This window comes from Phaseolus vulgaris, chromosome 3, assembly GCF_051622355.1.
Source record: "Phaseolus vulgaris cultivar YP4 chromosome 3, ASM5162235v1, whole genome shotgun sequence".
Lineage (NCBI taxonomy): Eukaryota > Viridiplantae > Streptophyta > Magnoliopsida > Fabales > Fabaceae > Phaseolus > Phaseolus vulgaris.
The window spans coordinates 39,133,213-39,147,872 of record NC_143500.1 but is presented as its reverse complement, the minus strand read 5'-3'; the positions used below and the strand labels follow the sequence as shown (position 1 = coordinate 39,147,872).

The window sequence follows — 14,660 nt, the reverse complement described above, 5'->3', positions numbered from 1 at the left end:
ACTTCCTTAAAATTTATTATGATTTGTTTCTTCATTTTAAATATTATATATATATATATATATATTTTAAACATTGTACAATAAATTTTTTAAAATACTAATACATTCAAATGAAGCATTGTGATACATTCAAATGAGGGTAAATTTGGAAATAAGGGATGCTGACATGGCTTTCCCTCTACATTTCTTCATTTTGAGGGGTAAGGATATTTACTGTTCACAGGTATATCCTCTCCTTCACTCCCCTGCACATCCCTTGATCCAAACCATGGATATCCACTCACATCCTTCCTCTTGAACCGTACATCCATGGAAGCAAACAGGGGGATAATGAGTGGTATGATAAGCTTATCAAATTGAGTTTTAGACTTAATTTATCCTCATAAAATTGATTTGTAAGGTAAGTGATCTAGATATTCATAGTGGTCTAATAATGAATGGTTGATAAGTCTATCAAACTTTATTAGGATAAATTCTGAGATTATATTAAGAAGGAAATTTAAGCTTAAGTAATCCTCACAAAATTAGTTTGTAAGGTAAACTAGCTTGTAAGGTGAGGATTGTTTATATTTATTGTTTATGTTAGGGAAATGAGACTTAGAGAACGGTTGAGAGACTTCATCTTCTTCTTTTCTGTCGGACGGTTGATGTATGCTTTCGCTTCCTCTTCTCAACTGCTTGCTACTCCTTTAGTCTCAACTACTCGATCGCTTGGTCTTTTAGAGAATATCGAATGAGGGTACCTGTAGAAGGTACTCCGACACTTAAGTTAGGAAAGGGGATTCGACACTCGGTTGTCAGAGTACAATAATAAATAACATACCTAGTTTTTTGAAATGTGTGTTATTTATATTGCTACCATGGGCCTTACCTTGTTGGGCCAGATTAGGGAGTTGGACCGTGATTAAGATTGCATTAGTTAACTCCTAATGATGAGTTAACCTTGCTGATCTTACTTGCATAATTGGATTCATGAGGTCGGTTGATTTCATAGATTTAGGTCGTATGATTCGGTCAGTTGTGCCGTACATTTATATATTGTAAATTGATTTTATTTGTACTTGATGTTGGATTTTCAATAGTTTGAGAGAATGCTTGAGAGACAACCGTTGTTTTTTTAGTAAAAATATGTTTGCTAAGAAAAATTGTGTAATTGTGAGTAATGTTATGTAACTAATTATGTTTGATTTTGCACGAGGTAACTTTGTGGATGTTCTTTGGATACTGTAATTAAAACCCGATTTGTAATTTGTAATTACGAAAATGAGTTTGAATGTCTATATATATAGTCTTATTATAATAAAGGCTTTTGCTTCCAGCAATATATCAATTTCAAACCTGTACTATATCAGAGTGGTGAAATAATCAAAATAGTCTCATTAGTTTTTTAAAAAGTGTTCGGTTGTGTTGTTTCACTTCTGGAAATCCAAATCCTAAGCCAATATTCTTCTTCTAGAATGCACTTTTTGTAATAGAAATTTCCTCTCTTCTAGAATGCACTTCCTGCAATGCAAATTTTTCCTCTTCCAGAATGTACTCTTTGTATTGCAAATTTTTCTTCTTCTGGAATGCACTTTCAAATAAAAATTGCAAGGGTATTTTGGGCATTTAAAAAATATGTATAGTGTAGGTATCAAAATGTATAGAGCAAGAAACAACAACCTATAATAAAAAGATACTTTGTTGGGCTTCATTTGATAAGACCAACTCGACCTATTTCATTACATGTCGACGTTGTGGAAATGAGGAAATTTGTTGACCATATGTACTACACAGTCTTTAATTTTGAAGATATACCATAACAGTTCTCTTAATTATTTGAATTAAATATGTTTTTAAACTTCTAGAAGTATTAATTTTTTTTCTATCAATTAAAATTTATATTTTAGTATTCCAATTCATGAAATGTTATTTTAAGTAGCTAGGATTGGATGAAATCAGTAACTTTGATTACGTAACAAATAATGATCTATTTAGTATTTGATATCTGAATTTGATTAACTGATACATTAATTTTAGTCCATGAGATTAGACATTTTTAGTGATGTTTTCTTTATATCATCATTATTCAAATTCTTGATCAACTTATGTAAATATCTCACAACATTAACTTTTCTCACTTTTCAATAGAGATAATTGTCTACATCTTATAAACACCACACATCCTCAATATACTAATGAGAATAGAGTTCATACAAAGTTTTTATACAATAACTTTTTATACGAGATATAAAAAAGAAAATGCGGAAGTATAACGTGAGATAAAAAACATAACGTTAATAATATAATTTTATTATTCACTTTCACCAAAATCTGTCTTTACCAATCAGTAATATCTGAGTTGATATCTAACAAAAACCTTATGAACCAATAATAGGTCACTTTACAACAAATATGTTCCTGAATGATGTAAAAGCAGGCTATTAATGTTATGCTATATAATCATATCGCTATACAGATGTCACGCTTATTTGTAATGAGGTATTCAAAAATTAACATACAATTGGCTACAGGGTGTCTAGTGTCTATCCCATCATCTCCTTTGGAAATTGAAGGATTTAATTGTAAAGGCAAATATAACTGCGAAAAATATGCAGAACCCAGCCACCATAACAGCTGTAACGCACAAGAAATCATGCCTGTACCCAAACACTTCTTTAAGTAACTCTCTTATAATCATCAAGTTCCCATCAGAGAGCTTCACCATATGACTGTCACCACCATACTGTGATGTCAGGAGACCATTCAGACTCCAGGCTACAGGGTTTGCCCAGTAATACCATCTCCACCAAATAGGAATTCTCTGACAAATTAAAGCAGAAAAAGTTATTAGATCACAGAACTTATGCACAGGTTGGTGTAATTCTGAATCCACATACAAATAACTTGCAATCAAAGTATTAAGAGGATATGAAAGAATCAGTTATCCATGTATGAAATGGATCTGCCTAGAGGTTGCATCTCTCCAAGTTTCGAACGTAGAATACAGTCATAAGAAAACAGTTTTGTGGAGTTCGGATCTTGTCTTATTGCAATGCGAAATTATATGACTTGTTTTCGGGTGGAACTATTTTGTTAGATTAACTAGTTAAAATCCTAAAAACCTTAGTCATATAAAACTCAGAGAATCACAGAACACATCATGTTAATAGTTATTTTTACGAGTAACAATTTCTAAAAACATTTTGGCATATCAGTTTAGTTGAAAGATTTTACTGCAGTATAATACCGGACGACATATGTTTGACACATAGTTCAGAAGTTAATTATTAGTTGGGAGCAAATAGATTAATGCAGTCAATGACAAAAATCTATCATTTGATATTATTAATCACTACTTAATTTGGTATTTTGAGAATTTTTCAAGGACAATTCGGTTCTTATTGCTTTTTTTGGTCGCTTATTTCATTATTCAAATGGGTCTGCTACACTATAATTTTCAGCATTTTTTGTAAAACATCACAAAGATAGCAATGAAGTATCAGTTTCCATACCTTACGAGGAATCATAAAACCACTGAAAAGGTTCCACAACATATAAAATGGAGCAGCAATGATGGCAGCAACATTATGATTTGGTGTGATAGCCGTTGTCATCATTCCATAGAAGGTAAAATATAACATCGTAAAATACATGAAGAATAAGTACCAAATGAACCTATCAAAAGTCCAGATAAAGGAACCCATGGAATAGAATATTGAAGAGTATATAATAGCCTGTGCGAACACATAAGGGAACTCAATAACAACCTGCACATTGTAGCATAACGAGTGAGCTAACTTACGGAAACCTTCTATTTCCATGCACAAATTCTAAATTAATATTGTCTGAAAAAATACCTGAGCAAATGCAAATGACAAGGCCGAATACATCCCTGCAGCTCTTTCTCTATAAGAAACGAATCTTTCCACGGAAACAACAGGCTGAACAGCTGTGCCATTTGTTATACCAATGAAGAGGATTGCCGAATACATGGATCCCATGGCATTAAATATATCTTGCTGCGTGTCCCTGAAAAAAAACAAGGTTGTTACATAAAGTCTGATGGTTAAAAAACAGAAAGTACATCGGATTCAGTGACAGTATAAATAAACTAAATTTAGCATATAGTCTAACTATTCCGACAATCTCCAAATAAAACAATGTAAACTAATCTCCTTGGCACACTAACTAAAACTAATTCAACAAAAGGATAGATGACTCTGTCAATAGCTCATGTCTGGCAGGGTTTTGTCAATACAGTTTACAAATGGGCATTGCAGGAAAACATTGCAGAGATGTACCAAATACTGAAAAAAATTGGAAAGTGTACGCTACCCAAATTTGAAGCATATGAACCAAAATGTTATTTGAAATCGAAGATCCATAAAATAAAGGAAAACTGAGAGGAAAAGACCTTTTAGCACCAAATCTCCAGCATATTGTACCGAGCATCATTGAGATGATGACGGTGTAAAAAAAGCGAACAGCAGTGTACTGAGGGTTACGCCAGTAAGAAAGATTTTGCTTCCACAGACAAGTTAGGAACTGCTCAAAGGATGAACGACAGTACTTGGTTGGAAAATGCAATTCTTTTGAATTACTACTTGGCTTGTTCAACCTTTCAACCAACTCTTGGTTATACCTGAAGAAAAACATGGTATGTTTATATAAACCAACAAAAAGTTGAACAAATTTTTCCATAAAAAAATATACATACTGATATAAACTTGACCCTCGGTAGATTTCTGCAAAGTCCACTCCCAGCCGGTTTTCTTCAGCCGAAGAAGTAACCTCTAGCATCCACGTAGCAGGGTTATATCCAGACCTGATCTTTGGAACTCCTTCTATTGCCTACAAAGATATAGATATTATGAATAATTAAGGATTATATTGCTTCATTACCATTCAACCATATACCACAGGTTCAGTAAGAGCTGAAGGTGCATCAGCTTACCTCAAAATAACTGATCAGTTCACTAGATTTAGGACCAAGTGGACCAGCATAAATGAGCTCTCCTCCCCTTTTCATACACAGAAGCTGTAAAAGAAGTTGGGATTTCGTCAGACCAGTGAAGAAAAAGACAGTGTTAAAAGAGAAGATCAAATAGAAAGATAATATATGATGCCCCGCTTTAGAAACCATCGATCTTTTCGAATTATAGACAGGATTAGGAAAACTTAAATATACAAATAAAAAAACTACGGCTATCTGTTACACGCACACGGTCAAAATAGAAGGAAATTACGGACGGTATAACAGTAATATAATAATGTCAACTAAAAGTAAAAAAGTCGGTTGCTCCACGGGAGAGAGGATATGTTGCTTATTGATAAAGAGAATACCTCATCAAAAGATTCAAAAATGTCTATGCTGGGCTGATGGATCGTGCAGACGATTGTTCGCCCAGTATTAACTATATTCCTCACAGTTCTCATCACAATGGCTGCGGCCCGGGCATCCAATCCAGAAGTGGGCTCATCCATGAAGACTATAGAAGGGTTGGCAACCAGTTCCACTGCTATAGTCAACCGTTTTCGTTGTTCAGTTGACAGACCATCAATTCCAGGTAGACCCACTAGTGCTCCACTTAACGGAGTGAGTTCCACAAGCTCCATTATCTCCTCAACGAAGGCCTGGCAGTCAAAAAGGCTAAGTTATTTATTTATTTGTATTAAAACAATTCCAGAAGGTGTCTATAACGTGGAAAAAGGGCATACTATGTTTCACACCTTTTGTGTATTCAAGTCAACATCTGAAGACAATCGAAGCCAAGCAGAGAACAGTAAGGATTCCCAAACAGTTAAACAAGGAGAATGAACATCAGTCTGCTCACAGTAACCAGAAATTCTTGCAAAAGTGTCTTGTCTTTTGGGATAACCAGAGATATATACACCCCCTTCTATGACTCCACCGGTTTTTCTTCCAGCTAGCACATCCATCAGCGTCGTTTTTCCGGCACCACTTACTCCAACCAATGCTGTCAACACACCAGGTCTAAACGCTCCAGTAACATTAACAAGCAGCGGTAACCTGTCCTCTAAAATCCCTTGTTGTTTCAATTCCTGAAGCAACAATTGAATAAATTAGCATTTAATGTACTGAAATTAAATTTTACAAAATAAAAAGAATGATCATTTTACATACCAAAGGAACATCCACATAGTAATAGATATTGCTGAAAGACATGGAAAGTGGTTGAAATGGGAGAACCATTCCTTTTTGCTTAAAATGCTTTCCTGGGAGAATATGTGAGGATTAGATGAAATGTCACAATCCAACACACACACACACACGAACAATTCATAATTTACAAACCACTTGATGCCGATCGCTGCAAGTATTCTCTCAGTTCAATAACAACACTTTCACCCATTCTTCTCTTTTCTCTTTCTTGAAGCTCATCCTTTGAAACTACAGCTTGTTGTCTTCCCAAGGCTGAAATAAAGTTTAGGAATATATCATAAAAACATAACAGTTCATTTTGGTCTACGAAGCACCACAAGGCACCGTAACATTAGACTGAGATTATATGGAGAATAACGTGTCTTACGATTAAGGTAAGCCAAGAAGATTGTAAATAGAATGTTGAACAAAATTGTGTATCCAACCATTGCACCAAGACCAATCCAATACCAATAGCTTTCTGCATACAAACTCCGCTGTTTTAATACTTCCAAACCCAATGAGTGGGTCGTCTGATTTCCAGCTTTCTGTAAAATGATTAAATAGTGAGTACATTTTCAATTGCAGTAAGAAAATTAACATTATCATCCTCGCTTTGACACTAGAAAAATAGTTACAATGGTTGTGAAAGAATCACGTTCCTATAATCAGAACAAGGATTATACCTTATCCCACGAATGTCCAAGAAATTCGTTCACTGAAGCTGAATTTTGAGCATACATCAAAGGAGAAATCCAAAAACCCCATATCCACCAAACAGGAATACGGTCTGCCCAAAAAATGAGATAAAAACTAAGAAAAATTACTTTACCAAATCGACTTTAGAAACATGAAAATATACTGCCGTTCAACCTCTTGAAATTATATATCCGCCGAGAGCCATTACAACCAACATGGCAAAGGATCCAAAGGTATTGGATACTATCATATTTCGGCCCAAGGATCCTATCAAACGAAACAGACCTATAGACATCTGGTGCAGAAAGAAATAAAGCAAGAACTGCCGAAAAAATCTGCAAATCCAGAGGTACACAGAATATTCACGTAAGAGAAACTCTAAGAATAAACTGAATCACTAAGTGAATATAAGATTTACCTAGTAATTGAAGGATCATATCCAATTGCATAGTATGTGACAGCCACCCAGCATCCAGCCTCTATTATGGAAGTTGGGATACTAAGGAACCAAGAAGGAAGTGTATATGCCCAGCTAGGATAGAAGTGCAGGTCTCTGTGCTTGTAAATAACTGGAAGCTTTGCAACTAACATTGACACCTCGGTAAAACCATTGAAAAGAATAATAACCATAGAAAAGTATATTGCTCCAAGATATACGCCCCCATCGTCCACTGTATTATGGTGCATTGTTGTTCGGAAGAAAACGCTCATCGTAATTAAGGCAACCAAAAGTAGCTGAAAATAGTGGGTAATGGTCAAAATCAGCTCCAAATAAACCTTACATAGTTATTACATCCATCTTAGAACCAATAAAAAGTAAAAAATGTTTCACGGCCACGTACAAAAAAAGAGATTTTGAGATGACTAAAACATTTTTTTGTCAACAAAATAAACAAACAATTATCTAGTTAAGAATTATTGTTTTCTTTTCTTGAGGTCATTTTTTGATCACGCGAATTGCTTGAAAACAAATATAAATTATTAACTGTTATACATTTTAACCGGCGAGATTACCTGAACAAACTTAAAAACATAGATAAATGAATTCCGTTTCATGAGAAGCTTCTGCCACTGAAAATTAGTCTTGAGAAGTTCGAGCCTTTTGGCGCCATAGCTAAGAGTTGCCAAGGCGGCTGGATGATTATAGCGTCTATCGAAAGGTATGTTTAGTTGCTCAGACAAAAGCCTTCCCTCACGATATAAGGAAAATGCTTCGGCGAATTTTCCAACAGGTACATATCGGTAAGGGCGATCGAGAACAGACCAGTACTGCTCTTGGTCCTTCTTAGACGTAACCTAATGAGAAGAATTTGAAGTCTGAAGTGAACCGTCACTAAATCAAATATAGTAGAAACATAAATTCCAATGTGGCTACTAGTACTAACTCACTTCTTGCAAGAAATCTGCTACATTTTTCCGCTCTGGACAACTGAATCCCATTTGTCTGAAAAAATCAACAGCAGCTTCACGGGGGCCCTGATATACAATCTGACCCTCGCACAAAAGAATAACATCATCAAACAATTCATAGGTCTCGGGTGCTGGTTGTAGAAGAGATACAATTGTGGTCGCATCAAGTGCACGGGTTGAATGTTTAAGATATTTGATAATTTGATAAGTAGTTGAACTATCAAGACCAGTTGATATCTCATCCATGAATAGCACTCTTGCTGGACCAGTTAATATTTCACCTGAAAAATCAAACATAAACTGATTAGCATATACCAAACAGATCTAACGTGCTAGTAGACACGACAAAGTAATAATGTAGTTAACCTGTTGTAAGACGCTTCTTTTGCCCCCCTGAGATGCCCTTGAGCATTTCATCTCCCACCAATGTGTCACCACATATGTCCAAACCTAATATCTTTGTAAGAAATATTTTAGTATTTCTGGTGTTCAAAGATCCAAAAGGACGCTTAGTAGAAAACGTTAATAGTGGCTTATGAATCTTCATTGAGATCACTTGTTGAAAAAGTTAAACAAGTTTAGTATCTGGCCTTAGTGGATAATTATGGACAAATGATGTTAAACAAGTTTGACAAAATAATAGTCTACATAACATGCCACTTCTCACGTGCACGTGAGCAAGTTGACAAAATTAGTGTTGTAAATTGATAGAATAACCAATATTATCTAACAAAGATATTTTAAGAGACAATACTAAGAAAAAAATATACAAACCAAAATTTTATTTTAGTTTCTTATATTTTCTATATTTTAGATTAATTAGCGAATGAAAAAGTTGGGTATAAATCTCATTCCTTGTCTGTTTTTTTCCATCTAGATTCCCATGCTGAAAGAAAATTCAGATAATTTCACCGCTGTTACTTCTTTTGTATGACTTCCTTGCTTTGTGGACCTTCAGTATAACCCGTCGTGATTTTTGTTAATCATCTTACTTCTTATGTTTTTCTAATTTAACATTCATCCAATAATATAATATATATTAAGACGTGGATTTCGTATTCTCTCGTGCATAATGTTACAGTACTAGATTTAGTGTGAGTATTTTAGTTAACTTGTCAGGATTTAGTTTACGAGTCGTCACAATAATATTAACATGATCCAAACATCAGCTTAGTCCACCATTCAATTTTGGCGCGTTATCCAAGCTAATAATCCTTCATTCTTTCTCTATTTCTTCTTATGCGGGACTTTCTCACTTCAAACACACTCACGTATTGTATCCAACAGAAGAATTATTTGGCATAACGAATCCCATTAATAAAAAAAATCAAAGAAATTTCAGGACCTCAGGTCATAATCACAAGAAAAGTCGTTGTGCATTCAAGAGTAAATTTTTTTTTACAAGAATAGCATACCTTCATGATGTACTCCACCACAAGATTTGTCTCTAGTCCCCCGAGAGCAAATGACTACAAAAGAAACTAGAGTGAATTAATTTGAATCCCTGAACGATGTTTATCAATTTCAGAGAAAAAAGAAGAAGCACGGGTATACCTTCATGAATAGATCAAGATCTTCATCTGGTTTTATTCCAGCATTTTTTTCTCTTCTTGCAAGTTCCAGCAACATATCTGGTAAGAGCCCACAATTTAGTATTAGCATATAAAGTTGCAAATTGAACATATTAAGATGGTCACATAAGAATATACCAAATTTAAATCCAACGCCTTGACAACAACCAGCAAACTGGAGAGTTTCCCTCACGGTCATCTCTGCCACATGCCAATCTTGTTGGCTGATATAAGCAGAAGTCCTCTGAGGAACAAACTCTTTCAGACCATGTCCATTGTATGTAATGTTCCCAGACATCTTCAAAGAGCATAAATACATATATGAGATGGGGGAAGAAACCAATATTTATATCCAAAGTGGAGTAGAGCAAGTATTGGCTATTTGGCCAATTATGTTATTTATAAATATGAAATATAAATCAAAATATAGAAGCCATTTATCAGGGTTTTTTATCCAATTCGTATAACGAAAAATAAAATTTCTTTTTTTTAGAGAAGAATAAAATTCCATTTATAAAAAGGTATTTATTTACATTATCTAAGATAATACCGAGAAAACAACTTTGAAGATAAAATCGACAATTTGATTATGTACTTGTTTAAAAAAGGACATAATGTCAACAATAACATTGTGCAAAAAAAACAGTAAAATTGTCGACTTTATCTTTAAAATCGAACTTTCATACTTTAGTTACTACTACACAACTTACAATATTAATGGACAGGATTTTATTTTCATTTACAATATTAACGGACGGGATTTTATTTTCATTACAGCGACATCAAGCTTTAAATGTAATTGGAGAACAACACAAATAAGTAATAAGTTTTGTGCAGTACTATTCCAGCTGTTCTGTATGCGCAAACTCTATGGATAATGACAGCAAGAAAGAAAAAATCTCTAGTATGGATAACTCCAAACAGAGTGCAGAAAAGCCTCCGAATAGAGTCTCCAGTAGTTAGGACTTGGGACTTCGAAAGTTGTTCGTATTCATTTCAATTTCCAAGCAATCTATGCAGATAATCGATCGGCATTAAGCTTAAACAGCAAGTTGTCTGTTTAGAATTTCCAACAATATTGGCAAAGTAGTTGGGCGTCCATGCATAAAGAAACCCCATTTTAATTTGTCAGAGTAATTGGAAAATTTAGTACCTGCAACCCGGGTCCTAGTCTACCAGCAAGTGCTAATAGTAGTGTTGTTTTTCCGGAGCTTGGCGGGCCCAAAAGCAACGTTAGCCTGCAAGAATAACAAAATCACAATCTATCCAATATATACACACACAAAAATTACAATTAGGTCTTGAAAAAATTATTTAAGTATCATTTAATACATTTTTTTTGTTTCCGGATGTTAGTTCCTTCTCCCACAGAAATAAATAAAAAACGACAACGACATATGTGTCTGCCTGTGTAACACAATGCATGTAACAAATGAAGTTTTATAGAAAATAAAATTATAAATATTCAACAATTTAAATAAAATAGAAGTATTAAACAATGTTTTTGGAGTCAATTTATTCGTTATAATGAACAGGAGAAACTGATTCGTAAAATTTAGGATTTTATACATGTAAATGTTCTTTGAATGGGATTTGTAGTTGAATGAAAAAAAAAAATCACCCTTTTATCGTTTTGATTTGTCAAATGGCAGTTAACGCTAGGTTGAACTTATTCCTTAACAGTCAATGAAAAGACGGAAAATAGGCCACGTTGAACCTAATTCCATGACTTAAACCCTACCTACTTAGCAGTTAATATACGATAACATGCAAACTAGTCAAACTGCTACAAGTTTAGGTTTGATTTTATGAAGAAAAGGAATAGATTTATCAACCTTGATTCTTTTATAACTTAATTATGTTTATTTATGAGAAAGATTTCTTTTAAAAACACTTGGTAATAAATGGCAACATGTGGTATGAAATAGTATATATCTATGTAAAAAGAATTATGTCAAGTTATTCACCAAGTATTTGCCTTGAGCTTGTAAAACTTGACTTTTTAGAAATTTAAGTAATTAACGTTGATCTCAAAATTTAATTTAAGATTAAATTATACATTTAGACTCAGACTTCTATAATATCTATATTTTAGTTTACACATATAAAACATACTCTTATAATTCTGTGAATTTATTTAACTCGTTTTACTTCTTATTAAAAATGCATGATTAAAGGTCCAAAATATGAAGAGACTAAAACATAAAAAAATTGTATGAATATAGAGAAAAAATAAACAACTAAAGCTTTATTAATTAAACACACGAATCTGGAATACTTCCTCGGTTCATTTACAACAGTGGTGACCATGGATAATTTTTTTACCACATTACTTTGTTAAACACTGACCTTGAAGGTCTAATAATCCCACTGATGTCTGCTAAAATTGTCAATTTGCTTCTCTTCCTTCTGTATATCAGCAACTGCCTTAAAAGAGCCTGATTACACAACATATGTAATATTAGAATTACGTTCTAAACAGGAGAAAGGAAGATATTACAAATGAAATTAGGAAATTAAAGGAAAGAAAAAATAAGCACCTCGGTCATATTACAAATGAAATTAGGAATTGTTGGCAGAGCTCTGCTACCGACATGTACAAAAGTCTCAACGCTCAAGTTCTGAAATCGAACTTCAATTTTCGGAAACTCCAAACCTACTCTGCGGAGTTCAGCATCCAGTAAAACACATTCAACAAAATTACCACCTACATTCTCATAATATTTAAACTAAAACAGAACTGAAAGATCAAGAAGATCCAGTAATAAATTGTAAGTGAAGAATAACGTAATAGACTTAGAATCGCAAGTCCTGCTACTCGGTAACTCTACAGTATGGCAACAAGAGATGGAGAGAGAGAGAGATTACGCGTTGAATCGACTTCTCATTCGGTGGAACATGATCTCAGGATCATTGTCCACGCAGTCAACGAGCCTTTCAAGAAGAAGGCGCTGGTCCTGTGACTGTAGATCTCTAACGTCGATCTCCTTCATGTCACCAGTAAGATTCTTGAAGATTCCCCGGCGCGCTCGTTTATAAGTAGGAAGCCTCTCCAGCGCCGCCCAGCGCAGCGCCTCCTCATCTTCTCCTTCCTCCCTGAAGGAGGCCGATCTGGCGAAGGCGTTCTCCGCGGAGTTCCACATTGCGCCCTCCCACCGCCACTGAAAAAAGTAAAAGAGTCCAGAATGGCTTGAGTGATAGGGATGAATGGAGGTGCAGCACTTCTTCTACTAGTTGTTTGTTAGCGTTGGATAGGAGTAGTTGAGACTTGAGAGTGTGCATTAATGGCCGCACCTTCTCTTTCTTCCTTGTTAAAGTGCAGCATAATGTCTGCGTGCTGTTAGAGGACCCTCATTTAATAGCCGCGCGAAAGACAAGTAAGGCTCCTCTACAGTTCCCACGCGCTCTCATGTTGTTACTTCTATGTTTGGATTCAATAGTGAATTTGTGGAGGAGAAGAGGTGGTAGTATATAAGGATTAGAGAAGATATGGGATGATTGAAAATTATTCTGTAATTTTAAATTAATTAATTTTTTAATATATAATATTCATAATTATTTATATTTTTTAATAAAAAATTGAAAAGATATAATAAAATTTTTTTTGTGTTAAATTAAAATAAATTTATTAAAAATTATAAAAAATAATATTATTATATATATTTATTAGTTTATATATATATATATATGAATGGTTAATATTATAATTGTATTTTATTGTTTTTATTATTTATGATTATATATTTTTATTAATAGTATAATTAATTATATATTTTTAAAAATTTTAAATAAATTTATATAATATTAATTTTGTATATTATAATAAAAAATATAAAAAAAAAATTCCGGGTGAAATGTAATAATTATACTGAAATCAGCGGAAATTTCTTCATTTATTATGAAGATGGAAAAAAACACTCTCCCATGTAACCTAGTTGTAACTTTAACAACTTCATACTTCTATAGTATATAATATAGTGCATATTAGTATTAAGAAGTAGTAACATATGGGATGATACCCCTTTTCCCAAAACGGTTATACAGTGAGATTTATCATTTTGCCCTCGAGTGATGACGATCCAATGGTGAATATGATGTGATTCGCCATTTCTATTTTGGGAACATGCTGCCTATGGTTTCACGATGTGGGACTAGCTTCTACACTCTGCCTTTTTGCATGAATCATTCAGATAAAACAAGACAATAATTATGGATCAGTTAATAACTTTTAAAATATATTATTTCAGTTTTGCTCAATCTACTTTTGCTCCCTGGTTATTCAATTTATTTGGATTTTCTTATTTTGGAATAAGAACGAAAAATCGCATTCCCATATTCTCTATCACTTGAATCTCTCCTAGTAAAACAAAATGTCAAAAAATAGAAAAATATAATTGATGAGGAATTTTAAAAGGTAATTACTTTTATTGAAATTTTTAAATATTTTCTGAAAAAATAGGTTCTTAAGATAAATAATTTTAGAAAAATTAAATTATGCAATTTTAAAAAAGTGGTTTGATTATATGAAATTATATCCTTTTAAATTGTATAATGTTCTTACAACAAGGACCAAGAACACTTGAAACGGGTTAATCAAGACTAATCCTTCAATCTTGGGCTGAATACTGTCTTGGGCCGGGTACTTCTCTCCTTGATGGTGCTCTCGGCTTCTCCTCTCGGCTGATGCTATCGGCTGGTGCTCTCGTGCTCTCGGCAGGTGCTCTCGGCTTCTCCTTTCGGCTTCTCCTCTCGGCTTCTCCTCACAACAGGTGGGGGGTACCTGCAAGTCGCTCCGATGCCAAAGTCAGAAAAGGTTTAATGTTCATCAGATAAAA

At 33.9% G+C, this 14,660-nt stretch overlaps 1 protein-coding gene across 1 annotated transcript; it reads right to left on the bottom strand.

Moving 5' to 3' along the window:
• Positions 1-2,271: 2,271 nt before the first annotated feature.
• ABCG32 (pleiotropic drug resistance 4) lies at positions 2,272-13,266 on the bottom strand. The gene is made up of 24 exons (XM_068608138.2): positions 12,694-13,266; positions 12,366-12,486; positions 12,175-12,263; positions 10,979-11,063; positions 9,964-10,123; positions 9,809-9,885; positions 9,670-9,723; positions 8,621-8,711; positions 8,234-8,535; positions 7,859-8,140; positions 7,263-7,579; positions 7,019-7,179; positions 6,832-6,935; positions 6,534-6,693; positions 6,299-6,418; positions 6,128-6,219; positions 5,713-6,045; positions 5,326-5,616; positions 4,937-5,020; positions 4,700-4,833; positions 4,397-4,624; positions 3,840-4,011; positions 3,495-3,749; positions 2,272-2,803 (listed from the first exon to the last, which is right to left on the bottom strand). Exons 1-24 carry the CDS (start codon positions 12,966-12,968, stop codon positions 2,534-2,536), a joined length of 4,257 nt encoding a protein of 1,418 aa, XP_068464239.1. The 5' UTR covers positions 12,969-13,266; the 3' UTR covers positions 2,272-2,533.
• Positions 13,267-14,660: the final 1,394 nt, after the last annotated feature.

Excerpts from the sequence above, each read along its gene's own strand:
- ABCG32 (XM_068608138.2), bottom strand. The coding sequence starts at position 12,968 with ATGTGGAACTCCGCGGAGAACGCCTTCGCCAGATCGGCCTCCTTCAGG. Across the intron at positions 7,180-7,262 it reads TATGATCCTTCAATTACTAG|ATTTTTTCGGCAGTTCTTGC; the intron begins GTAAATCTTATA and ends CTGGATTTGCAG. Across the intron at positions 5,617-5,712 it reads TTGACTTGAATACACAAAAG|GCCTTCGTTGAGGAGATAAT; the intron begins GTGTGAAACATA and ends TTTGACTGCCAG.